The 25,971-nt window shown below is 43.2% G+C and overlaps 2 protein-coding genes across 3 annotated transcripts in view; one reads left to right on the forward strand and one right to left on the reverse strand.

Annotated features, from left to right (window-relative positions):
- The window catches only part of SREK1IP1 (SREK1 interacting protein 1), a 33,517-nt gene extending 24,330 nt beyond the window's left edge, over positions 1–9,187 (reverse strand). The window contains 1 exon segment of the mRNA XM_048850917.2: positions 9,061–9,187. Within this exon segment, the coding sequence (XP_048706874.1) occupies positions 9,061–9,073 (13 nt within the window). The 5' untranslated portion in view covers positions 9,074–9,187.
- Positions 9,188–9,347: 160 nt separating this feature from the next.
- The window catches only part of CWC27 (CWC27 spliceosome associated cyclophilin), a 237,114-nt gene continuing 220,490 nt past the window's right edge, over positions 9,348–25,971 (forward strand). For both annotated transcript variants that reach the window (XM_048850911.2, XM_048850912.2), the window contains exons 1-2: positions 9,348–9,528; positions 16,312–16,408. In XM_048850911.2, coding sequence (XP_048706868.1) covers positions 9,487–9,528; positions 16,312–16,408 — 139 coding nt within the window. In that variant the 5' untranslated portion in view covers positions 9,348–9,486. The remainder of the gene's footprint in view (positions 9,529–16,311; positions 16,409–25,971) is intronic.

Consider the following 25,971-nt stretch of genomic DNA (forward strand, 5'->3'; position numbering starts at 1 on the left):
AAGTCATACATATTGATCAAAGCCAGGGCATAGGCCAAAACCGATTCTACCCAAACTGATTATATCTCAAGCATATAAAGATGATGCCCGCTGGTTGAATTTGGCATTGCACTTAGGTTTTTTTATTCAAGTATATCCCATTAGAGGGACTGAAAATAGAGAAACAGTACTTCATTAAGTAATTTGTTTATTAATTCCAGGTTCCTTTCAGTCTAAGGTCTATGTGCTTTCTCTATGTGAGTACAACATAATGAGGTTTGATATTTAGACTTGAAAAGATATTTAGTCATCAAAAAAAGAGAAAAAATACAAAATCCGTCCAATAATATATTCATTTGAGCAGTATTCATTGTTTGTACTGTAACCTGCAGATATTCTAGTTTATAGATAAAAATAGACAATAAACTACACATTGTACCAAGAACAATACTATTACTAACTAATTCTGTCAAGGACCATTGAGACAATCTCTGAATTGAGAAATTAGTTTATAAACAATGTTCAAAAATGCTACTGAAATGATCTTAACTCTTTTGTTGGATACTTAATGTGAGCATGTTTTCTTATATAAAAACAGATCTGAAATTTTATTAGATATAATTGGTACAAAAAGCTTGTCAGCCCTATTAGAGAATCTCTCCTTTCCTCTTAACAAATCAGAAGAGAATTTTTATGCGCTCCTCTAAAACACACTTGAGACAAAATAATACCAAAGTTACAGAAACTCAAAATAAAAATGCTTTCCTACCTGCTTTTCCTTCCTCCTACAGAGTTTTCACTGGAAAGTCTAAAAAAAGTTCTAGAAGAGAATTGTTAAGAAGATGGAATTTGGATCCAAGGAGAGAAATACACAAACTAAACCAGGAGCAACAAATAAAAAAGGGAAATAGCCCTAATTAAAAGCAAATTTTTACTCCATATACCAGGTTTTGAGTTCTGTACCTGCTTACCCATGGGATTTCCCTAAGCTATCAAGTGATTAAAATAATTCATCGCAATGTTAAACAATAACAGAATACCATTTATTTAAATATTTTTGGATGTTTTCTACATTTTCAAATATACTTATTTAAATTGTAACGCATAATACAAAGTGTACAGTGCTCACTTTATATTTGATTACAAATATGTGCACTGTAAAAAACAAAAGAAATTGTATTTTTCAGTTCACCTAATACTAGTACTGTAGTGCAATCTCTTTAAATTGAACTTACAAATGTAGAATTATGTTAAAAAAAACCCCAAAACTGCACGCAAAAATAAAACAATGTAAAACTTTAGAGCCTACAAATCCACTCAGTCCTACTTCTTGTTCAGCAAACAGCTCAGACAAACAAGTTTGTTTACATTTGCAGGAGATAATGCTGCCGGCTTGTTTACAATGTCACCTGAAAATGAGAACAGGAGTTCACAGGGCACGGTCGTAATCCGTGTAGCAAGATATTTACGTGCCAGATGCTCTAAAGATTCATATGTCCCTTCATGCTTCGACCATCATTCCAGAGGACATGCATCCATGCTGTTGATGGGTTCTGTTCGATAACGATCCATTGCAGTGCGGACCAATGCATGTTCATTTTCATCATCTGAGTCAGATGCCACCAGCAGAAGGTTGATTTTCTTTTTTGGTTGTTCGGGTTCTGTAGTTTCCGCATTGGAGTGTTGCTCTTTTAAGACTTCTGAAAGCATGCTCCTCACCTCATCCCTCTCAGATTTTGGAAGGCACTTCAGAGTCTTAAATTTTAGGTCAAGTGCTGTAGCTATCTTTAGAAATTTCACATTGCTACCTTCTTTGCGTTTTGTCAAATCTGCAGTGAAAGTGTTCTTAAAACTAACAACATGTGCTGGGTCATCATCCGAGACTGCTATAACATGAAATATATGGCAGAATGCAGGTAAAATAGAGCAGGAGACATACAATTCTCCCCCAAGGAGTTCAGTCACAAATGTAATTAACAGATTTTTTTAACGAGCACCTTCAGCATGGAAGTATGTCCTCTGGAAAGGTGGCTGAAGCATGAAGGGGGCATACAAATGGTTAGCATACCTGGCACGTAAATACCTTGCAATGCCAGCTACAAAAGTGCCATGTGAAAGCCTGTTTTCCCTTTCAGGTGACATTGTAAATAAGAATCAGGCAGCATTATCCCCTATAAACGTAAACTAACTTGTTTGTCGTAGTGATTGGCTGAACAAGAAGTAGGACTGAGTGGATTGTAGACTCTGAAGTTTTTCATTGTTTTGTTTTTGACTGCAGTTATGTAAAAACAACAACAACAAAAATCTACATTTGTAAGCTATATTCTCATGATAAACAGATTGCATTACAGTACTTGTATGAGGTGAATTGAAAAATAGTATTTCTTTTGTTTATCATTTTTACAGAGCAAATATTTGTAATAGAAAAAATAATAAAAAGTGAGCTCTGTACACTTTGTTGTAATTGAAATCAATATATTTGAAAATATAGAAAAACATCCAAAATATGTAATAAATTTCAATTGGTATTCTATTAACAGTGAGTTTAAAACTATGATAATTTTTTTTAATCGCGATTAATTTTTTTGAGTTAATCACGTGCATTAACTGCAATTAATCGACAGCCCTACTTTTAATATTTTGTTTTTGATATCTTAATTTAGTAACTCAGAAATAGTTTCATTAGTGGTACTACAGTAGAATATGCTATATCCTTTGTAAAGCAATAAGCTAGGATGTAAAAAAATTAAAGAGGGTAGAAACAAGCACACTTCAGGTAAAGTCAGAAATCAGACACTGAGAATTCTTCCTACGATAGGATATTCTGTACAAAAAAATCTGAAGAATTTAGCCTTCTGAAAGTGATGTTAAAGTTGCATAATAATTTAATTTGTGTATTTTTCTGATTCTTTTGTTGTGGCTGCTTAATTGAGTTGAAAATCCACCAGAAGAGATTCAAGGCTCTTTATTAATAATAGAATACTTCTGCAGACTTAAGTTGCAATTACATATACAAAATTCTTGACATTAAAAAACAACCCCTCCCGCATTTTATTATTATATATCACTAATATTACCCTAGTGTCTAGGAGCCCTAGTCATGGACCAGGACTTCACCGTATTAGGTGCTTTTCAAATACAGAACAGATAGTCCCTTTGTCCCAAGGATCTTACAGTAAACAAGCCGACAGCCCGTTTCTTCTTTGCTTACACTGACATGACATGACTTCATTATGGAGCAGCTGCTGGCACTTCATAGTTAAGGTTGCAACTGTAAAGTGATTCTCCCCCTTAAACTCCCCTCCTACTTCCCCCCCCCATGGAAAAATAAATAGTGGCCTCAAAATTGGTACATGAGGTTTGAGGCTGAATTAGATCCTTTAACTAATTCTAAGTTAACAGGACAAGAGATTAATGATATTACATCATAAAAATAATAAAATAAAAATAACCAGATTTTAAATGGGAACTTCAAAATAGTACATCAGCTCCTATCAAGCTATCTTTGGCTTGCGGGAATGCTCATTGTCTTCAGAAAGCTCTGCAGAACACCAAGGACCCATCAAACCCACATGTAAGAGTTCTAGAAAGCTAATTTCCCAGTGTATTAAAGGACACTGACAAGTTATGCAATACAGGACACATACATATTATGAAGCAGAGTTTTCTGCCAGTCTCATTTCCTCCCTAACACACATCTTTTTCAGACTCCCTAAATTCAGCAGGAGGATTCCCACTTCAGTGCACTAGTTGAGGTCTTCAGAAGTGCGACACTTGCCTGGAAGGATGGTGAGATGCAGCAAGCTGCAAGACCACAGGACTTAGGGATGGCAGAGAGGGAACAGACTGCTGAGGAGGCGGCAGTCTCTCATCCTTGTTTGTTCTTTGTGTATGGGCTGCATTGCTGGCCGCTGGCCATGGGCCCCTGAGTAATCAGCTGAGACAGCTCTGTTTGCTGATGTCTTGGTAAGGGCCATGTGGCTCTGACCCTTTTACCTTTGATCAGCCCTGCTGTTTGATGTCTCAGTAGTTAATTACTCCCTCGTAGCGATGGGTGCGGCTGAGCTAAGCAAGGAGACTTGGTATAAAAAGTCACTTGCTAGGTGAACTCAAGAGCTGTGAACAGAGGTAGCTAACATGATGGTTTTGGGAGGAGTTCAGAGGGGGACAGAGAATTTCCTTCCAGGTCCAGATCTATATTTGATTGTGCAGTGGCCAGGGTAACCAGGGTAGCCAGAACAGTGGGGGTAACCTACAATGGATGTGCCATATTTTCTTTCCTGCCTGAAGCTGGAACTTCCTGTGCATGAAGTGCAAGTTGGTGGCCATGCTGGAGAAAAAAAATATTATATTAGAAGGGCAAGTAGAGATACTACTGAGAATCAGAGAAGCTGAGGAGTTCCTAGACAACTAAGTTCAGAAAACATCAGTACCTCAGCTTCCTGGAAGAGACAAACTGGCCACCAAAGAGTCAGAGAGAGGAAGTCAGCAAGGCATAGCAGTTCTTAATGACCAAAGGCAGAAGTCAAGGTGGCTTTCTACACAGTTGGAGACCGACAAAGATGGGTAGGCTGCAGCCACCAGAGAGAAGTGGACCTAGGAGGAATTCCACACAGCTAGAAGTTTCCCACTGATACCAGTTCCTTAATGTGGAAACTGCGGAAGATCTCTCTGAAGATCTGGCTGGTCTCTGGAACAGAGAGATGTACAGGACACACCTGTGGATGTGTGCTTGGCCCAACCTGTAAGAAAATCAAGCTTGCCCACAAGGAGATCTTCAACTGGCCAAGGAAGATTGATGATCTTTGTGGGGATTCTACAACAAGAAGAACAGAAAGGACATTCTGCCAAGGACTGACAGACAAAAGACGGCATGCTGCTTTCCCAGAGCCAAGAAATATCATGTCACACTAAGATTGGATAGGCTTCTGAAGTTGGTGGATAAGGATCCACTGGTGATAGTCTACATCAGCCCTAATGCCACTGTACTGTGGAATCTCTCACAGATAATAGAGGACTTCAGGGAACTCAGAACGGAGCTGAAGAAGGAGAATGTCCAAGTGATCTTCCGTCTTCCTTCACCAAAGGACATGGAGGATCTCCAAGAAGTCAAAAGATTCTGAAAGTGAACCTCTGGCTAGGTAAGTGGTGGGGGTGTAGGGTTTTGACTTTGTGGAATATTGGTCCATTTATGGGGAGAATTGGCTGTACAGTTTGGATTGCCTTCATCTCAGTAGAAAGGGAACCATTTTTCTCAGGGACAGGCTGGCTACAGTAGTTAGGGGGGGCGTTAAACTAATAACAAAAGGAGAGAACAAGAAGAGGGAAGAAATGGGCATTCATTTAGTACAAATCTGATATGCTGTGAACACAAATAATCAAGGAACCAAAGGACAAGAAGAGAAAAAAAAATCTTTAATTATGTATACGCCAATGCTAGGAACCTGAAATTGCTCATTTATGAACAATAATTTGATCCAGTTGGTGCCAGAAACCTGATGGGAATATTTGCATAACTGCTCTTCTACTAAGAGCTAATTTTATTTCCATACTGAGAAAGCTTGGATACAGAGCTATTTATGCTCTACATTAAGCAGAGGCAGAGCTGGGTATCGTCTATATACTGTTGGCAATTCAGCCTGTACATTGTCACCAGCATTCCCAATGGTTTCACATAGACATAGAATAAGGTGAGAAAAATAACTGAACCTTGTGAGACACTGACTGCAGACAGAGGCTATGGAGGTGGAGAAACAGTTGCCCATAACAAACCTTTGGATTCGGTTTGAGAGAAAGGACTGTAGTCATTTCAGGATATTTCTGTTCATCCCCACACTTAATGGGCTGTAATAGGAGTACAGCAGACCCTCGCTAGAGCGTGTGTCGCTAGAGCGCGGATTCGCATATAGCGTGGTCGTGGTGATGGATCCCAAATTTAAATATTTAAATTGGGATCCATGGTAACGTGGCCCCTGCTATAACACGGTCCCTGCGTTAACGCGGTACCATGCATGGATCCCGAACCCCGCGTTCTACCGAGGGTCCGGTGTATTTGGTGGTGATGCAGAGAGACCCAGCAGAATTAGTACGGAATTATCTCCTTCCCTTGCCTATAATCAAGAAAAGATCATCCAAGAAGCCAAATGCTGTGTCTGCCTGTCTCTCTTTTTGAAACTCACGACTGGAGAAGATAGGAATTAATATGAGAATTGAAAGACGCATAAGGAACTGGCTAAAGGGGAGACTACAACTGGCCATAGCAAAAAAGAACTGTCAGGCTGCGGGAAGGTTACTAGTGGAGTTCCTCAGGGATCAGTCTTGACACCAATCTTATTCAACATTTTTATTAATGACCTTGGCACAAAAAATGGGAGCGCGCTAATAAAATTTCCAGATGACACAAAGTTGGGAGATACTGCCAATATGGAGGAGCACTGGAACATCATACAAGAAGGGTGGATGATCTTGAAACTGGAGTAACAGTGTTACCCAGAATTTGACATTCCTTCAGTAACCCCAGAATGTGACAATACTGCCATCAGCCATCTTGTATGTTCAGTCACTGCTAGCTGAAAAAAACAAACCCCACATGGCATAGCTAGGAATAATTTTGGCCCTGAGAGGCAAAGACGTGCAGCTGCATGTTTGCAGTTCTACTAATAAGAATGGGAGGATGGAACAGGGAGTTAGTGAAAATAGAAGGAATGTTTGGACAGCTGACCTTGGTTTTAAGTGCCTCTGACATGTACGTTTTATTGTTATGACTAGAAATGCTTTGATACAAGATAATGAGTAGTTTGCTGAAATTATGAGAATTGGTGACCCTTTAGGGGTTACTATGGTGACCCACTAGGAGTCACTGTAAGTTATGTGCTTTGTTTAAAGTTAGCTATAAAATATTAGGTGAAAGAATATGCTTTGGATCAGTCTGAGGAAGCTTTTTCTTTGGGCAAGGATCTGACACCTAAGATCTCCAGCAGCTAGATGGAAGAAGGGCCCCAGGAAAGCTGGCTGTTGATTCCTCAAAACCATCTTAAACTTTGGTAAATATAAAGGTTTAGTATGGTCTGAAGCTACTGCTACAGCATGTGTGTGCATGCACATGTGCTTGAGACCTAATAAAAAAAGCAGTTTTAGGTAAAAACACTCTTGTTTGTGCCAATCATTGATCAGATGGAGGAGCTGTGTCCCCATTGATTTATTCCTGATACCGCCTGCAAAGAAACAGTTAAGTTATCACTGCTTTGGGTTCTGAAAACCCTGTGTAACAATAGCAACAGGATGAAATTTAATAGTGCAAAGTGCAAGCTCATGCACCTAGGAACTAACAACAAGATTTTTTTCTATAAGCCGGGGACATATCAGTTGGAAATGACAGAGGAGGAAAGCGACCTTGGAGTTTTGGTCAGTTACAAGATGACCATAAGCCACCAATGTGATGTGGCCATCAAAAAAGCTAATGCAATCCTAGGATGCATCAGGTAAGGTATTTACAGTAGATATAAGGAAATGTTATTACCTAGTTACAAACCACTGGTGAGACCTCATCTGTAATGCTTAAGAAAGATGAATTCAAACCAGAACAGGGCGGAAAAAGGCTGCTACGGTGATCAGAGGAACAAAGAACATACTTTCCAAGGGGAGACTTAGGATACGTCCACATAGCAAAAAAAAAAAAACCCCTGGCTGACCCACGACAGCCAACTTGGGCTCGGGGGTTTGGGCTGTGGGACTGTTACATTGCTGTGCAGACTTCTGGGCTTGGGCTGGTGCCCAAGCTCTGGGACCCTCCCGCCCTGCAGGGCCCTAGAACCTGGGCTCCAGACCGAGCCCAGAAACCTACACAGCAATGAAACAGCCTTGCAGCCTCAGTCAGCTGGCACGGACATACTTTGCTGCATAGACAGACTCTTAAGGAGCTTGACTTGTTTAGCCTAACCAAATGAAGGCTGAGGGGAGATACAACTGCTCTCTATAAACACATCAGAGGAATAAAAAGGGAGAGGAACTATTTAAATTAGGAGCTAATGATGATACAAGAACAAATGGCTATAATCTGTCCATCAACTAGTTTAGGCTTGAAATTAAACAAAGATTTCTAACTATCAGAATGAGGTTCTGGAATAGCTTTCCAAGGGAAGCAGTGAAGGCAAGGTTTCAAGACACAGCTTGATAAGTTTATGGAGGGGATGCTATGATGAAATTGCCTACAATGGCATGTGGCCCATCTACAACTCCTAGTAGCAAATATCTCCACTCCAGTAGCCAGAGATTGGCCATTAGATGGGGAGGGCTGTGAGTTACTATAGCATATTTCCCCCCCAGTTATCTAGCTGGTGTGTTTCATGAACACACTCAGGGTCTAACGGGTTGCCATATTTGCGATCAGAAAGGAGGTTTCTGCGACACCAGACTGCAGATTTTCACCTTCCTCTGCAGCATGGGGCTCAGGCCACTTGTAGGGCCACACTACTATAAATGGTGGATTCTTTGTAATTTGAAGTCTTTAAATCATGATTCAAGGGGTTCAGTAATTTAGCCAGATTATGGGTTTATTACAGGAGTGGGCGGGTGAGATTCTGTAGCTTGCAATGTGCATGCCAGACTAGATGATCATGATGAGCCTTTCTGACCTTAACCTATCAGTATAAAAACCACTTTTCCACACCATGAAATCTGGGTTTCTTTCCTTCAGTCTGTTTTGTTTTGTGACCACTTCTCCTCCAGGCTGATACGCGCTCCCCATTCGTATGGGACCCCACTTTCTGGCTCTTTTAAAGCTTCACTTTGTGTTCTCACCCTGGGCACCGTTTTGTGGGATTGCCCCACCTGGCCTGGTCTCCCACCTGGCCTGAGCGGGGCACCTTCCCCTCCGCCCTCTGCTCTTTACTCACTCTCCCAGGAGAGGTCCTGCCCCCTTCAAGTAAGGGCGACCGCATGTTTCACTATGGGGCGCCCGCACTGCCACTGCGGGGAGCCGACGGCCTCGGGCATCCAGGCTCCCTTCCTTGCCTCCCGCGCCAGGTGTCTCAAGGGTCTCCTCGGGCGCCCGCTCCCCCCCCGCCAGGACGGGCCCCTCACCTGGCAGCGCCATGGAGCCAAGGGCCCAGCAGCGTCTCCCCGAGCTGAGCCGAACACAGGCGGTGGCGCTTCCCGGCCGGACGCCTTTGGGCAGCGCACTCCGGGCCGCACCATTAGACAGGGAGAAGAGGGGTGAGTGAAATCACCCCGGCGACGGGGCGAGGCGGAGGAGCCGGGTCAGCATCAGGATTGGGAGGCGCGACGGAGGCGGCGCGTTTCTCAGCGATTGTCCGGCGGCTCCGCGCTCGGCCTCTCGTCCCGGCTGCCTCCCCCCGCGCCGCAGCGCCGGATCCCGGAGTCCAACATGGCGGGAGGTTCGCGGGGCTAGTTGGGTCTTCCGCAGCGCCGGGACTGGAGCGAAAGCGGAGCCGGGTCCGTCCTCGCGGCGCCCCCTCTTCTCAGCCCTAGCCCACCCCCGCCGCCAGCATGAGCAACATCTACATCCAGGAGCCTCCGACCAACGGCAAGGTGAGCCCCGCCCCGGGCGCGCCGGGGACGCGTGAGGTGGGATGGGGGCGAGGGACCAGCGTGTGAGGCTGGGAAGGGCGAAGGGAGCCAGGAGCGAGAGGGGCAGCTCCGCTGACCATCATCCGCACCCCCGTTATAAAAATGGTTCCCGCGCCCCTGTGCTACACTTCTTGGCAGGTGCGAGTTACGTTAGCGAGCAAGAAGGTTTTCAATTGAATCTACATTAGCTCTTTTATTATACCATGGAGAGACAAAAGGTCACGTGGTGTCTATGACCCTAAAACAGCACCCAGGTACAAGTACCTGTCCCCACCCTGGACAAGTACTTGTACCTGGTTAGCGTACAGTGGCCTCCCTCAGCAGATAGCTCCTGTACCTGCAGGCTTGGCCGCTTGCTTCGGCGCTGCGCGTACTCCCCAGGAGTGTTCGGGTCGATGCAAAGTGCCTACAGCGAGGATAGGTATCCCAGCCTGCAAACCGCTACCGTCTAGCTCAGGGGTTCTCAACATTTTTCTTTCTGAGCCCCTTCTCCCATGCTATAAAAACTACAACCTACTTGTGCCAAAACAATTGGTTTTCTGCATATAAAAGCTAGGGCCAGCGTTAGGGGGTAGCACACAGGGCAATTGCCTCGGGCCCCATGCCCCAGAAGACCTGCAAAGCTAGGTTGTTCAGGCTTCGGCTTCAGCCCCATGTGGTGGCTTTTCAGCTTTCTGCCCTGGGCCCCAGCGAGTCTAATGCTGGCCCTGCTTGGCAGACCCCCTGAAACCTGCTCAGGTCCCTGCAGCGGGACCTGGAGCCATGGTTGAGAACCACTATTCTAGCGCGATGCCTTTTGGGAAGTTTTCTCCTGTGGTGGGATAGAAATAGCTCACCCAGTGATCTCTGGAAGCTGAGTCAAGTTCCCAGCATGTAACTTAGAATAATAGGGTTAGAAGGGACCACAAGGGTCATCTAGTCTAACCCCTTGCCAAGAGGCAGGATTTGTTGTGGCTAAACCAGCCAAGGTAGATGGCTCTCCAGCCTCCTTTTGAAAATCTCTAGTGAAGGAGCTTCCAAAACCTCCTGAGGTAGTCTATTCTATTATTCTACTGTTCTTATGGTTATGAAGTTTTATCTGAGATTTAATCTAATTTAAACTTTCTCCATCCCATAATGTCATCCCTATTCCATAATTTTTATGCTATTTTTTTTTTAAAAATCCCAAAAGCCTACATAGTACTTGTAGCTGCCTGCCATCTCTGACAGAAGCATGGAGCCTGCAGAGCTCTGCGCTATTGTCATGAACCTTGCAAATACAGAACGCATAATCCTCTGGTTATGAGTAGAGCTGCAGGAAGAACCACAACAACAGGGGATATGGTGATTTATTTGAGGAGCGACTGCTGAGGGACATAACAAAACACAATTTAAGGTTATTGATGGATCACTGCATCAGTGCTCATTTCTCAGGCCCAGATTGGTGGGATCACATCACAGAGCAGGTTTGGGACAACGAGCAGTGGCTGCACGACTTCCAGATGCAAAAGGTTGCCTTCTTGGATCTATGTGCCAACCTCACTCCAGCTCTCCAGTGCAGGGACACCAGAATGAGAGCTTTGCTGGCAGCTGAGAAATGAGTGGCAATCCCACTGTGGAACCTTGTGATGTCATATTGCTACCGGTCAGTGGGAAATCATTTTGGAGTTGGAAAATCTACAGCAGGGACTGTTGTCATGCAAGTATGTGGGGCCATTAATCGTATTCTGCTGCACAGGACTGTGACTCTCAGTTATACAGAGGACATAATGCATGGATTTGCAGCAGTGGGGTTCCCAAGCTGTAATGGGTGATAAGCAGCACACACTTCCCTATATTGGTACCAGTTCACCTTGCCATAGAGTATATCAATAGAAAAGACTACTTTTTTGTGGATTATGCAAGCTGATCACTAGGCATGCTTCACTGATATTGATGTGGGTGGGGAGGGAGAAGTGCATGATGCTTGCATCTTTAAGAACCGGACTGTTCAGAAAGCTGCAAGCAGGGACATTCTTTCCTGACTATAAGGTTACCATTTGCAATATTAAAATGTCCATAGTGATTCTGGGGGACCCAGCCTGTCCCTTGTTCCACTGCTCATGAAGCCATATGCCAACCACCTCAACAGCACTAACGAAAGGTTCAGCTATCAGCTCAACAGATACAGAATGACCATTGAATCTGCTTTTCGTAGATTGAAGGGATGCTGGCAGTATTTATCCACAAAATTGCATCTCAGTGAGAATGATATTCCAATGGTTATAGCTGCCTGTTGTGTCTTGCATAATATCTGCAAATGGGGAAAAGCTACCTCCGGGGTGGAGGACAGAGGTGGAGCAGCCAGACACAGGGGCTATTACAAGAGCTCAACTTGGAGCTGTGTGGTTGAGGGAGAGCTTGAAAGAGCCTGTTAATGGCCAACTACAGTAATGTGCTGTACTGGAGTGTGCTCTGGCCCTGAAGTTTTAGGGGCTTTTAGGAATTCTATTCAGCTAGTTATACATTTATAAATATTACACCATGTCTTGTAGTGAACCTATGAATTATGAGGTGCTTGCTGTACATATATAATTATGTATTATTACACTGTGTGTTTCACTGAACCTGTGAGTTCTGTGATACAGTACAATTACAAGTAGTGTGTTTTGAGTACTGCTATATATTCTGCCTTATGTTTTGTGAACTAATAAAGATGTTTGTTTTAAAAAACTGTATTGTGTAGCAAAAACTGCCAAAATCCAATGCTGAAATTAAAAAAATAAAGCATGAAACTTTAAAATTAGACAGAAAACATCCCTGTCCCTTTCATTACACAAATGAAACTCCTGGGGGAATTCTGCAACAAAAAATTAAAAATTCTGCACCTAATATTTTAAAATTCTGCATATTTTATTTGTCAAAATAACATAAGCACACCAGTTTCAATTATTTTTGGTCATTTATTTCAAAATACCTGTCAGCACATATGTCTATAACAATACAGACAACAAAAAAGATTCAGGAAATGTTTTTTGACAAATAGATTCCTTATTAGGCATATTAATAAAGAACTCTGAGTAATAATTCATTTAAACTACTATACAGAACCGTATTTCCCACACCCCGCAGAAGCAGTGCAAAGGCTTGGGGGAGTCGGGGTAATGGAGGATTTGAGGGAGAGGAAGTTAATTGCTGAGAAGGAGCCTGGGTGTGAACTTGGAGGGTTGTTGGGTATGGGTGGGAAAAGTATGAAACAGTGGGTTTTTTTTGCGGGGGGGGGGGGGAAGGTAGTTAGGGAGCTTTCCCCCATGCAGACCCTCGCTGACCGCTAGCCTCTCCTGTTCAGTCAGACACATCTGCCCCATCCCCATGTGTCCTGCACTCCCTCCCCTGTCCCCATGTATCTTTGTACCCCCACCCACCCACTCCCCTGTCCCTATGTGTCTGTGTCTCTGTGTCCCCACTCAGCCACCTTCTGTCCCTTTACAGCTCTGCACCCCCTCCCCATCACCACGTGGCCTGCACCTACCTCCCCACTGTGATCCTGCACCTCCACTCCCATTCAGCTCCTGCCTCAGTCTGTCCTCCCGCACTAGCCCTGATGAGCCCCTGTCTGATCCTCCCAGCACCTCATGCTGTCTGTCTTCCCATAGCCCCCGTCTCCTGACCTGGCCTGACAGTCACTGTGAAGAAGGCAAGCTCTTTCTCTTCTGTAGCTGGCTGGGAGCTGCTGCTGTTCTTGTGCCACAGTTCCCTCTGGTGGGCAAAAGGTGGAACTGCAGAAACATTTTAGCAGAAGCTTTTTTCTGTGCAAAACACTTAAAATATGCATGGGTCATTAATTATGTATGCGCGCAGTAGCACAGAATTCCCCCAGGAGTAATTTTGGCTACACATACACCAACTGTCTCTCTTTCAGGTCAGTGTATGTGGAGCTGTGGTTGTCCTTATTGTCTCCCCAGTGCTGAGTTGGTAGGAGTAGGGATGTGATTCATGGTGCCACGTGGAATGTGGTGGGGGTGTAGAGAGCTGCTACAGTTCTCAGATGATTGCAAAGGGTGGTGAGTCCTTGATTGTTGGACCTGTAGATCAAGAGTCTACATCATGTGTGTTTGCGTGAGAAACCGCTCCTCCCCAACTCCCCACCAATATCCTGCTGCATCTCCCTTTCCTTTTCTTGCTGAGACTCATTGGCCTTCCTCCAGTCAGCTCTTTCCTTTGCCATATTGTCTGCCATATTTACCTTCCAGGCCCCTTGTTTGTGATCCGATGCAGAACTGGCTTGTAGGATCTCGCTGAACGTATCTTTCCTAGTCCTCTTCCTTTTCCTCCTTCTCATGATCAGGCATTCTGCAGGTGTGGAGGGGGTACCCCTCAAGGCTTCAGTGGAAAGCCACAGGTAAAACAAATGTATCGTTGGATTTACAGTCTCAACAAAAAGGAAAGGATAAGTCTCAAAACTCCCTTCCCTTATTCCCATAAAATTTTTTAATAAGTAATGCTTATTGATACTTTAGCTTTGGCGTGCACAGCACCACTCTCCAGCCCCAGCCAGGGTGAGTATGGCTTGCCAGAGATGAAGGGAGGAGAATGAGGAGGGACTTAAGATTTTTGGTTGCATGAAGCAATAAAATGGTGGCCCTTATTTTCATAGGACAGTGGCACTGGGTACTGGCACTATTTTCAATAGGTGGTAGTGATTTTAACTGATATCTCCCTTCTGAGAGAGGACAAAGGCATAGAGAACACAGCTGCTGCTGGTGTTCTGAAGCTGCCCGGGCCTGTGTCTCACTACCCAGTTGACTGCAGTGGTGCCTGCTGAAGTCATCGTGGAGTGGTATAGGAAAGTGTCCTACCATGGAAGAAGAAATAAGGCTTCTATCTCTAAAAACCTTTGAGAGAGGATTGCAGAGCATCTCCATGAAAGTTTTATCGAGTTCTCTCAGGGGGGAGGGATAGCTCAGTGGTTTGAGCATTGGCCTGCTAAACCTAGGGTTGTGAGTTTAATCCTTGAGGGGGCCACTTAGGGATCGGAGCAAAAAATTGGAGATTGGTCCTGCTTTGAGCAGGGGGTTGGACTAGATGACCTCCTGAGGTCCCTTCTGACGCTGATATTCTATGAGAAAGATACACGGGACATCCCTACATACTTCAACAGATTGCTCCGCATGTCCACCCCCTGCCTTTCCTTACATGGGAATAAAAAGGAGATAACAAGGTCACATTTATTTGTTGTATCGCTCCCACTTGTCATGTGAACAAAACAATGAAAAGTTGATACCTGTGTCCTGTTTACTTGGGACTGGGCTGGACACCATCTTTAAATTTAACATTGTAAGGAAAAATGCATGTGCACATTTACCTGAGGTTTCGTCCCCTTCATAAGGCTCATTCTGATGGGACTGACTAGGTTGTGGTAGAGTCTCAAACAGGTCCTGGCTTGTGGCATAGCTGGACACCCTTGCCATATGTCCTCTCCTTCTTTCTCCCCTGTTTACGGCAGGGGTCACTGTTGCAGACTGTTCCAAGGTATCCATGGTTTCCTGTGGAGTGCTGGTGGCGTCTCTGCCAAGAATGGCATGCAGCTTGTAAAAGTGATAGGTCTGTGGTGCATAGGGTGAAAAATCAGGATGGGGGTGGGGAGTGATAGGCATCTATATAAGAAAAAGCCTCAAATGTTGGTACTCTCTCCATAAAATCGGGACAGCTGGTTACCCTAGTGGCTGGCGTAGCACCAGATCAATTGTTGGCCTATGTGACCTTGTAGTATGCCTGCCTCAGTTCCTTCCCTTTCAAGCAGTACTGCTGCTAATCCCTATTTTATCCCTTCACCTGTGTCCCCTGTGCAGTCTTTTTGTAGATGTCCACGTTCCTTGCACAGCCTCTTCTCTCTATAGGCCCAGGAGATGCAAGGCCTCCTGTGTATTCCAGGTGGGAACACATTTAGTATGTGGAGCCAGCATGGTTGTCAGTTGGGCAGTTGCACACAACAAGGGAGAGCTGCTAGGTGTGCTCACCAAGGTGGGCAATCGGGCAAAGCCATTTAAAAAATAAAAGGGGGTGGCTTCCAGTCCTTGTGACCTCTGGGCAGTAGAGTTCACAACTGTGACTAGCGGGGTCACTGTTGCAGGGAATGGGGCATTGTGGGACAGTTGCTGGAGGACCGTTAGGGTTAGCGTATCTTGATGCAGTGTCAGATTCACTGTGTTAACCTCTGTAGGTTGACTGTGGCTCCAGGCCATTTGAGGAGATGGTTTTACTGCTTCACAGTTATGAGCTGCTTACATTGGCCAGAGGAAAAATATTGAGTGTAGGCACATGTACAAATAGGTTGACAAAAGGTAGATTACATCGACCTAACTTTATAGTGTAGACTGGGCCTAATTTTACTATACTCCTGGTAGTAAAGTTATGCAAATGCATAAGTGTTTGCAGGATCTGGGCTTAAATGGACAAGATAGACAAAGGCGGGAAGGGAAAGGAAAGAAATACAGAGAGTTGAAGAAACTTGCCCAATGTAACACAGTGGGCCATTGGTAATAAAGTCTTACAAAAACTATTCTTTGACTTGTGTATCAGACAAACTGTAGGACAAATAGTCGACATCTAGTACTTTAAAATACCTGCCACTGAAAACCAGACCAACTTCCTAATTTTGTTCTTGCATTCCTAAAATTGGATGAAGAATTTTTTTACTTGTGACTGTATTATTTGATCAGAGACTTCACCTGTAAATGTTTAAGTGCAATAAGACTAAACAGTGTATTTTCATATATTTTATAGGTTTTACTGAAAACGACAGCTGGAGATATTGACATAGAGCTATGGTCAAAAGAAGCACCAAAAGCATGCCGAAATTTCGTCCAGCTTTGTATGGAAGGTAATGATTGAGTTGGACAGTAGTTGTCGTTAATATTATTCAGTGTACAGTATTGGTGACTTCTTCCATTTTATGCTTTTTCATAAAACAGGAATCACAGGAATAGTACACTAATGTCCACGGGAATTGATATTAAGATATAGTTACCAGTGTGCAGGAAAACTAGAAGTGTTGAGAAATACGTTTTTCAAAGCTATAGAAAGAGACCTTAGACAAAGAATTTTAAAAAGCATTTTAAATATGTTTCTCAGATCCAATAGATGGCAGGTTATTACTGAACTACAATACATGAGAGACTTAAGAGGACTTACTATGTGGGTATTTTGTAATGTGTAACTATGTTCTTCAGTAAACTCATGAAATGATAGCCAAGCGGTCCAAGGAAGTCTCTTGAAAAATTACTTTGTGCATCACTCTCCTTTCCCTGCCTATGACTTCCTGTTTTCTTTCAAAAACATCTGGGGATTTTTAATATTTCATTGTGCTGCCATTTCAGAGTGGTGGGAGCTCTGTAATCCAGATCAAAGAAATGAGGTTTGGGGATTAAATGATCTGCCTTGGGAAAACCACACCATGGGAGGATGAAGGAGCTTGTAGCTACACAGGTTTCAGAGTAACAGCCGTGTTAGTCTGTATTCGCAAAAAGAAAAGGAGTACTTGTGGCACCTTAGAGACTAACCAATTTATTTGAGCATAAGCTTTCGTGAGCTACAGCTCACTTCATCGGATGCATACTGTGGAAAGTGTAGAAGATCTTTTATACACACAAAGCATGAAAAAATACCTCCCCCCACCCCACTCGCCTGCTGGCAATAGCTTATCTAAAGTGATCACTCTCCTTACAACGTGAATGATAATCAAGTTGGGCCATTTCCAGCGCAAATCCAGGGTTTAACAAGAACGTCGGGGGAGTGAGGGGTTTAGGAAAAAACAAGGGGAAATAGGTTACCTTGCATAATGACTTAGCCACTCCCAGTCTCTATTCAAGCCTAAGTTAATTGTATCCAATTTGCAAATGAATTCCAATTCAACAGTTTCTCGCTGGAGTCTGGATTTGAAGTTTTTTTTGTTGAAGAATTGCAACTTTCATGTCTGTAATCACGTGACCAGAGAGATTGAAGTGTTCTCCGACTGGTTTATGAATGTTATAATTCTTGACATCTGATTTGTGTCCATTTATTCTTTTACGTAGAGACTGTCCCGTTTGACCAATGTACATGGCAGAGGGGCATTGCTGGCACATGATGGCGTATATCACATTGGTGGATGTGCAGATGAACGAGCCTCTAATAGTGTGGCTGATGTTATTAGGCCCTGTGATGGTGTCCCCTGAATAGATATGTGGGCACAGTTGGCAACGGGCTTTGTTGCAAGGATAGGTTCCTGGGTTAGTGGTTCTGTTGTGTGGTATGTGGTTGCTGGTGAGTATTTGCTTCAGGTTGGGGGGCTGTCTGTAGGCAAGGACTGGCCTGTCTCCCAGGATTTGTGAGAGTGTTGGGTCATCCTTCAGGATAGGTTGTAGATCCTTAATCATGCGTTGGAGCGTTTTTAGTTGGGGGCTGAATGTGACGGCTAGTGGCATTCTGTTATTTTCTTTGTTAGGCCTGTCCTGTAGTAGGTGACTTCTGGGTACTCTTCTGGCTCTCTCAATCTGTTTCTTCACTTCTGCAGGTGGGTATTGTAGTTGTAAGAATGCTTAATAGAGATCTTGTAAGTGTTTGTCTCTGTCTGAGGGGTTGGAGCAAATGCGGTTGTATCGCAGAGCTTGGCTGTAGACGGTGGATGGTGTGGTGTGGTCAGGGTGAAAGCTGGAGGCATCTAGGTAGGAATAGCGGTCAGTAGGTTTCCGGTATAGGGTGGTGTTTATGTGACCATTGTTTATTAGCACTCTAGTGTCCAGGAAGTGGATCTCTTGTGTGGACTGGACCAGACTGAGGTTGATGGTGGGATGGAAATTGTTGAAATCCTGGTGGAATTCCTCAAGGGCTTCTTTTCCATGAGTCCAGATGATGAAGATGTCATCAATATGGCGCAAGTAGAGTAGGGGCATTAGGGGACGAGAGCTGAGGAAGCGTTGTTTTAAGTCAGCCATAAAAATGTTGGCATACTGTGGGGCCATGCAGGTACCCATAGCAGTGCCGCTGATCTGAAGGTATACATTGTCCCCAAATGTAAAATAGTTATGGGTAAGGACAAAGTCACAAAGTTCAGCCACCAGGTTAGCCGTGACATTATCGGGGATAGTGTTCTCGACAGCTTGTAGTCCATTTTTGTGTGGAATGTTGGTGTAGAGGGCTTCTACATCCATAGTGGCCAGCAGGAGAGTGGGGTGGGGGGAGGTATTTTTTCATGCTTTGTGTGTATAAAAGATCTTCTACACTTTCCACAGTATGCATCCGATGAAGTGAGATGTAGCTCACGAAAGCTTATGCTCAAATAAATTGGTTAGTCTCTAAGGTGCCACAAGTACTTCTTTTCTTTTTGCGAATACAGACTAACACGGCTGTTACTCTGAAACCTGTCATTATGCAAGGCACTGCATTTAGCCGTATGGAGTGGAAATCTATCAACTGCATGAAAATACTTGCACAGATACAGACAGACATCATCTTCCTTTCCAAATGCAAACAGATGGACATCGTACCAAAAGGACTGAAGGTAAAAAAATCCATTACAATCTACATACCACACAGACTATGCTGACAGCTTGTGCCACACGCGCTCAAAGAAACTGCGGAATCATCTGATCAACATGCTCTACAGCAAACAGGGAAAGATTAAGAATGAGCTCTCAAAAATGGATACTCTCATAAAAAACTCACAGCTACAGCTCACTTCATCGGATGTCAAGCTCTGCGATACAACCGCATGTGCTCCAACCCCTCAGACAGAGACAAACACCTACAAGATCTCTATCAAGCATTCTTACAACTACAATACCCACCTGCTGAAGTGAAGAAACAGATTGACAGAGCCAGAAGAGTACCCAGAAGTCACCTACTACAGGACAGGCCTAACAAAGAAAATAACAGAACACCACTAGCCATCACATTCAGCCCCCAACTAAAACCCCTCCAATGCATTATTAAGGATCTACAACCTATCCTGAAGGATGACCCAACACTCTCACAAATCCTGGGAGACAGGCCAGTCCTTGCCTACAGACAGCCCCCCAACCTGAAGCAAATACTCACCAGCAACCACATACCACACAACAGAACCACTAACCCAGGAACCTATCCTTGCAACAAAGCCCGTTGCCAATTGTGCCCACATATCTATTCAGGGGACACCATCACAGGGCCTAATAACATCAGCCACACTATCAGAGGTTCGTTCATCTGCACATCCACCAATGTGATATATGCCATCATGTGCCAGCAATGCCCCTCTGCCATGTACATTGGTCAAACGGGACAGTCTCTACGTAAAAGAATAAATGGACACAAATCAGATGTCAAGAATTATAACATTCATAAACCAGTCGGAGAACACTTCAATCTCTCTGGTCACGTGATTACAGACATGAAAGTTGCAATTCTTCAACAAATACTTCAAATCCAGACTCCAGCGAGAAACTGTTGAATTGGGATTCATTTGCAAATTGGATACAATTAACTTAGGTTACCTTGCATAATGACTTAGCCACTCCCAGTCTCTATTCAAGCCTATTTCCCCTTGTTTTTTCCTACCCCCCCCCCCCCCCCCGACGTTCTTGTTAAACCCTGGATTTGTGCTGGAAATGGCCCACCTTGATTATCATACACGTTGTAAGGACAGTGGTCACTTTACATAAGCTATTGTCAGCAGGAGAGTGGGGTGGGGGGAGGTATTTTTTCATGCTTTATGTGTATAAAAGATCTTCTACACTTTCCACAGTATGCACCCGATGAAGTGAGCTGTAGCTCATGAAAGCTTATGCTCAAATTAATTGGTTAGTCTCTAAGGTGCCACAAGTACTCCTTTTCTTGTAGCTACACAGTATTTCCAGCTGGTGCCACTAGCCCTTTTATGTATCTTTTAGGGGTAAGGTACCTCAAGACCCTTTCTGATGTGTACCATTTCTTGTAGATATCCTCTGTACAGGAGATTTTCACTCCCGTCTTGTGCCTCCAGCATAAATCAAACCCATCATTTCTTGTACCGCTAGAACATATCTGTTTGAAAGGCATTCAGCCCTGGTATAAAGACTTCAAGTGATGGAGTCCCTTGATAAGTTGTTCCAATGATCAGTTACCCTAAATATTTTTTTTAGTCTGAATTTGTCTAGTTTCCACTTCCAGCCATTGGATCTCATTATGCCATTGTCTGTCTGCTCAATTAAAGAGCTTTCTACTGTTGGAAATCTTCTTCCCTTGTAGGTACTTATAGATGATGATGATCAAGTCACCTCTCAGTCTTCTCTTGGACAATCTGAATAGATTGAGCTTCTTACCTTTTTAGCTGTAAGGCACATTTTTCAGACTTCAAATCATTCTTGTAGCTGTTTTCTGAGCTCTTTCCAATTTGTCAATATTGTTTTTGAAACATAGACACCAGAACTGAACTCAATACTCTAGTAATAATCTCACTAATGCCATATGCAGAGGTAACACCAACTCCTACTTGATAATCCCCTGTTTATATATACAAAGATTGCTTTAACCCTCTTAATAGCTGCATTACAGTGGGAGCTCATGATTGTTTGGTTATCCACCATGAGCTTGAAGTCCTTTTCAGTCACTGTTTTCTGGATACAGTCCGTCCCCCGGGTGGAGGACTGTATTCAGAGGCTAAGCCATGCACCAAGGAGACGCCGCCAGTCCCTCATGAAACCATGCCCAGATGAGACTATTATAGCAGTGAATTCCACATTTGTTGATGCTCCAAGCACTAAAAAGAGCACTGTGCTCCGTGAGTTAAGGCAGTGACCCATGAAAAAGGTAATGTCTTTGTGCTTCAGAGATTGAAATTGTCTTTTTCATGGGTCTCTGCCTTAGGTCAAGGAGCACAGTGCTTTAATTTGTCATGATTAACACTATCTTTATCCTCCTAGTCAGCAACCCAGAAGTTATTTTTAATTCCCTCACCCCCATATTTATGCTTTGTCCAAATCCTGCCACTTCTTCCTCCCTGGCTTCCTGTCTGAGCCTTCAACACTGTCTAGACATCAAAAGCTCTTGTCCAAGTCTGGATCACCTCCCATCTTGATTTACTCCCAGGCATCTCCTTATCTTCCTGGCTTCAGTCCCTTCCTATGATATATATGTTGTCGTCCCCAATGAAACCCTCCATACACTTGCCTTTCTCCAGGCATCAAGTTCAAGTTTCTTGTCAGTTTCTTGATGGGCCTAAATAAATCTGTTCCTCCTTAGTTATCCACTCATCTCATTGTGTTGCTCCAATGGGCTTTGCTAATAATGCCTGCTATGGATACTCATTTATCCTACAAATGCCTCCAGGTGTTACAGATGGAATGCCTTCCTTGAAATCATCTGAAAGGCAAATACAGTTCTCCTTTTAAGACCCACCACTGCTGTGATGCTTACAAGAAAATAAGTAATTATTGACATTTAGATTAATAGTTTTTAAGGCCAGGAGGACCATTATGACTATCTAATTTGACTTCTTCATTAACACAAGAGAAGGAACCTCACCTAGTGATTTCTGCATCAGGTCCATAACTTCTGTTATGCATATCTTTTAAACTGACAACCAGTCTGTATATAAGAATATTTAGGTTTAGGGGCAGATGAGAATAGTTTTGTGTTTTTAATTTTTAGGAAAAAACCCCACCCACCTTCTAGCCTATGTTGCTGCATCATTTTATTAGGTTTTTCATCTTCCTTCCCCCTTCTCTCCCTGGCCCTTCTATTGGTTGTTTGTTAGTTTTGAATTTATCTCTTCAAGGCAACAGCTGTCTTCCTATTTGTTTGTTCAGCACCTTGAACATTGCCAAAATATAAATAGTGAGAGGGACTTCTCAAGAAACATAAATTGGCCAAATGCTATGAAGTAACAATTTTACACTGATAATTAATTTTGAATATCTGATTTATGGCACCCAGTTTACAACACTATCCTAAACACACACAGTGCCGGAATAGTGTATAACTATGTCATAATGATGAGGCTTGCTAGGAAGGGAGCAAAAGTTCACATTTTATATGAGATTATTAGAGAAAGAGTAAAGTTTGTTTTCAGTAGTCAGAATAACAACATTACTAATATGGTGAAAAAATGTTTGAAATATATGAAGACTTCTTGAACTTGGCTTATTTTAAATGGAAATATCTCTGTCTACAGTATAAAATTTGTAAGTCCTCCATTGTCTTAAAACATCATGGTTTTTTAATTGACCTGCTACATATGTCAAGCAGAGTTAAATTTTCACCTCCCAGAAGCTGTTTTGATTTCCCTATAATAAAACCAAGAAGCACAATAGACTCAGTGTTTCAGAGTCTGATTGGAGCACCATATAAGGTGAAACTGATGAATACTTGTCAGTGTTGGTGTGTAGCCAATACCATTGTTTGGCCATACTAAATTATAGATGTATATGAAAAGCTTTGGTCATAGAGAGAGAAGAAAAGAATGAAAGGAGGAAAAACCTTCCATGCTCAAAGTGTGAGAGTAGAACCCTGTTCTGTCAATTTAAGAACTTTTATACTCTAACAGCTTATCTATCACGGAACGGTGGCCGTTAATTTAGCAATATTAGCAACATGCCTTCTCATGTTCTTGGTTTATTTTTTTAACCCAGCTGTTTTTATTTCCAGTCACTTACGTGATAGTGGTGTTATACTTAATTTCTTGAACACTTGATAACTGACAATAGGAAATTATTGGCACGGAAAAACCCAGCATTGTGACAAATAATGTGAAGTATGCAGTTTATTTTTTCTCACATTTATTGATATAGCTTGTATGTAGTTTTTAGCTCCATTAATTCACATAAACTAATCTTTAGGTTAGGAAATTAAGAATTACCCCACAACTTTGATTGTGTGGTGGTTGGTGGAAATATAGTGCTAGAATATTCCTACTAAGTTAAGCTCCTGATGATTATATTAGAGCAGAAGTCTAAAAAATAAGGAGATACTATAGAATAAACACAGACACATTGGACTTAATTCTCCTTTTATGCTGATCTTCGTCAGTAATAACTCAAAGTTCTTGGTAAAAGGAGTATACAGGACAGGAGAACCAGGTCTATTAAGACTATCTGGGAGATGACTTCTTTTATTTCCAGCGTGTATCTATTAATATTATCCTTTTAATGACATGCAATGCCTTCAAGTGTACAGCAACACAGAAAACTGTTCTGTATTGTATATTAGTGTGTTTAATTTTGAGACAATTGTCTTGAAAATTTTAAGATGTTTACCTGATCACACATTTTATGGTACTTCCCAGTTCATATAAATGGGATATTTTATCATTGAAAATTGAAACAGAAGTTGAAAATCAACAAAATACCAGTCTTTGAGTCAAAACTCAAGTTCTAACTTCTGTACACATAATGATATCTAGCCCCAGATCTCAAAGCACTTCATAAATGTGGTCAGTATCACTATTATCAGATGGGAGAAACTGAGACACAGGGCAGCAAAGTGATTTACTCAGCAGGCTAGTTGTAGAGCCAGGAATAGGTTCCCTGAGTCCCACTTTAGTGTTTGAGTAGCAGCCGTGTTAGTCCACAAAAAGAAAAGGAGGACTTGTGGTACATTAGAGACTAACAAATTTATTTGAGCATAAGCTTTTGTGAGCTACAGCTCACTTCATCGGATGCATTCAGTGGAAAATACAGTGGGGAGATTTATATACACAGAGAACATGAAACAATGGGTGTTACCATACATACTGTAACGAGAGTGATCAGGTAAGGTGAGCTATTACCAGCAGGAGAGCGCGGGGGGAGGGGGGTGGAACCTTTTGTAGTGATAATCAAGGTGGGTCATTTCCAGCAGTTGACAAGAACGTCTGAGGAACAGCGTGGGGGGAGGAGGGGAGGAATAAACATGGGGAAATAGTTTTACTTTGCGTAATGACCCATCCACTCCCAGTCTTTATTCAAGCCTAAGTTAATTGTATCCAGTTTGCAAATTAATTCCAATTCAGCAGTCTCTCTTTGGAGTCTGTTTTTGAAGTTTTTTTGTTGAAGAATTGCCACTTTTAGGTCTGTATTCGAGTGACCAGAGAGATTCAAGTGTTCTCCAACTGGTTTTTGAATGTTATAATTCTTGATGTCTGATTTGTGTCCATTGATTCTTTTACGTAGAGACTGTCCAGTTTGGCCAGTGTATATGGCAGAGGGGCATGGCTGGCACATGATGGCATATATCACATTGGTAGATGTGCAGGTGAATGAGCCTCTGATATTGTGGCTGATGTGATTAGACCTTATGATGGTGTCCTCTGAATAGATATGTGGACACAGTTGGCAATGGGCTTCGTTGCAAGGATAGGTTCCTGGGTTAGTGGTTCTGTTGTGTGGTGTGTGGTTGCTGGTGAGTATTTGCTTCAGGTTGGGGGGCTGTCTGTAAGCAAGGACTGGCCTGTCTCTCAAGATCTGTGAGAGTGATGGGTTGTCCTTCCGGATAGGTTGCAGATCCTTGATGATGCGCTGGAGAGGTTTTAGTTGGGGGCTGAATGTGATGGCTAGTGGTGTTCTGTTATTTCCTTTGTTGGGCCTGTCCTGTAGTAGGTGACCTCTGGGTACTCTTCTGGCTCTGTCAATCTGTTTCTTCACTTCAGCAGGTGGGTATTGTAGTTTTAAGAACGCTTGATAGAGATCTTGTAGGTGTTTGTCTCTGTCTGAGGGGTTGGAGCAAATGCGGTTGTATCGTAGGGCTTGGCTGTAGACAATGGATCGTGTGGTGTGGTCAGGATAAAAGCTGGAGGCATGTAGGTAAGTATAGCGGTCAGTAGGTTTCCGGTATAGGGTGGTGTTTATGTGACCATCGCTTATTAGCACCATAGTGTCCAGGAAGTGGATCTCTTGTGTGGACTGGTCCAGGCTGAGGTTGATGGTGGGATGGAAGTTGTTGATATCATGGTGGAATTCCTCAAGTGCTTCTTTTCCATGGGTCCAGATGATGAAGATGTCATCAATATAGCACAAGTAGAGTAGGGGCGTTAGGGGACGAGAGCTGAGGAAGCGTTGTTCTAAGTCCGCCATAAAAGTGTTGTCATACTGTGGGACCATGTGGGTACCCATAGCAGTGCCGCTGATTTGAAGGTATACTTTGTCCCCAAATGTAAAATAGTTATGGGTGAGGACAAAGTCACAAAGTTCAGCCACCAGGTTTGCCGTGACATTATCGGAGATACTGTTCCTGACGGTTTGTAGTCCATCTTTGTGTGGAATGTTGGTGTAGAGGGCTTCTACATCCATAGTGGCCAGGATGGTGTTTTCAGGAAGATCACCGATGGATTGTAGTTTCCTCAGGAAGTCAATGGTGTCTTGAAGATAGCTTGGAGTGCTGATAGCGTAGGGCCTGAGGAGGGAGTCTACATAGCGAGACAATCCTGCTGTCAGGGTGCCAATGCCTGAGATGATAGGGCGTCCAGGATTTCCAGGT

The sequence above is a fragment of the Caretta caretta genome, chromosome 5 (assembly GCF_965140235.1).
Source record: "Caretta caretta isolate rCarCar2 chromosome 5, rCarCar1.hap1, whole genome shotgun sequence".
Lineage (NCBI taxonomy): Eukaryota > Metazoa > Chordata > Testudines > Cheloniidae > Caretta > Caretta caretta.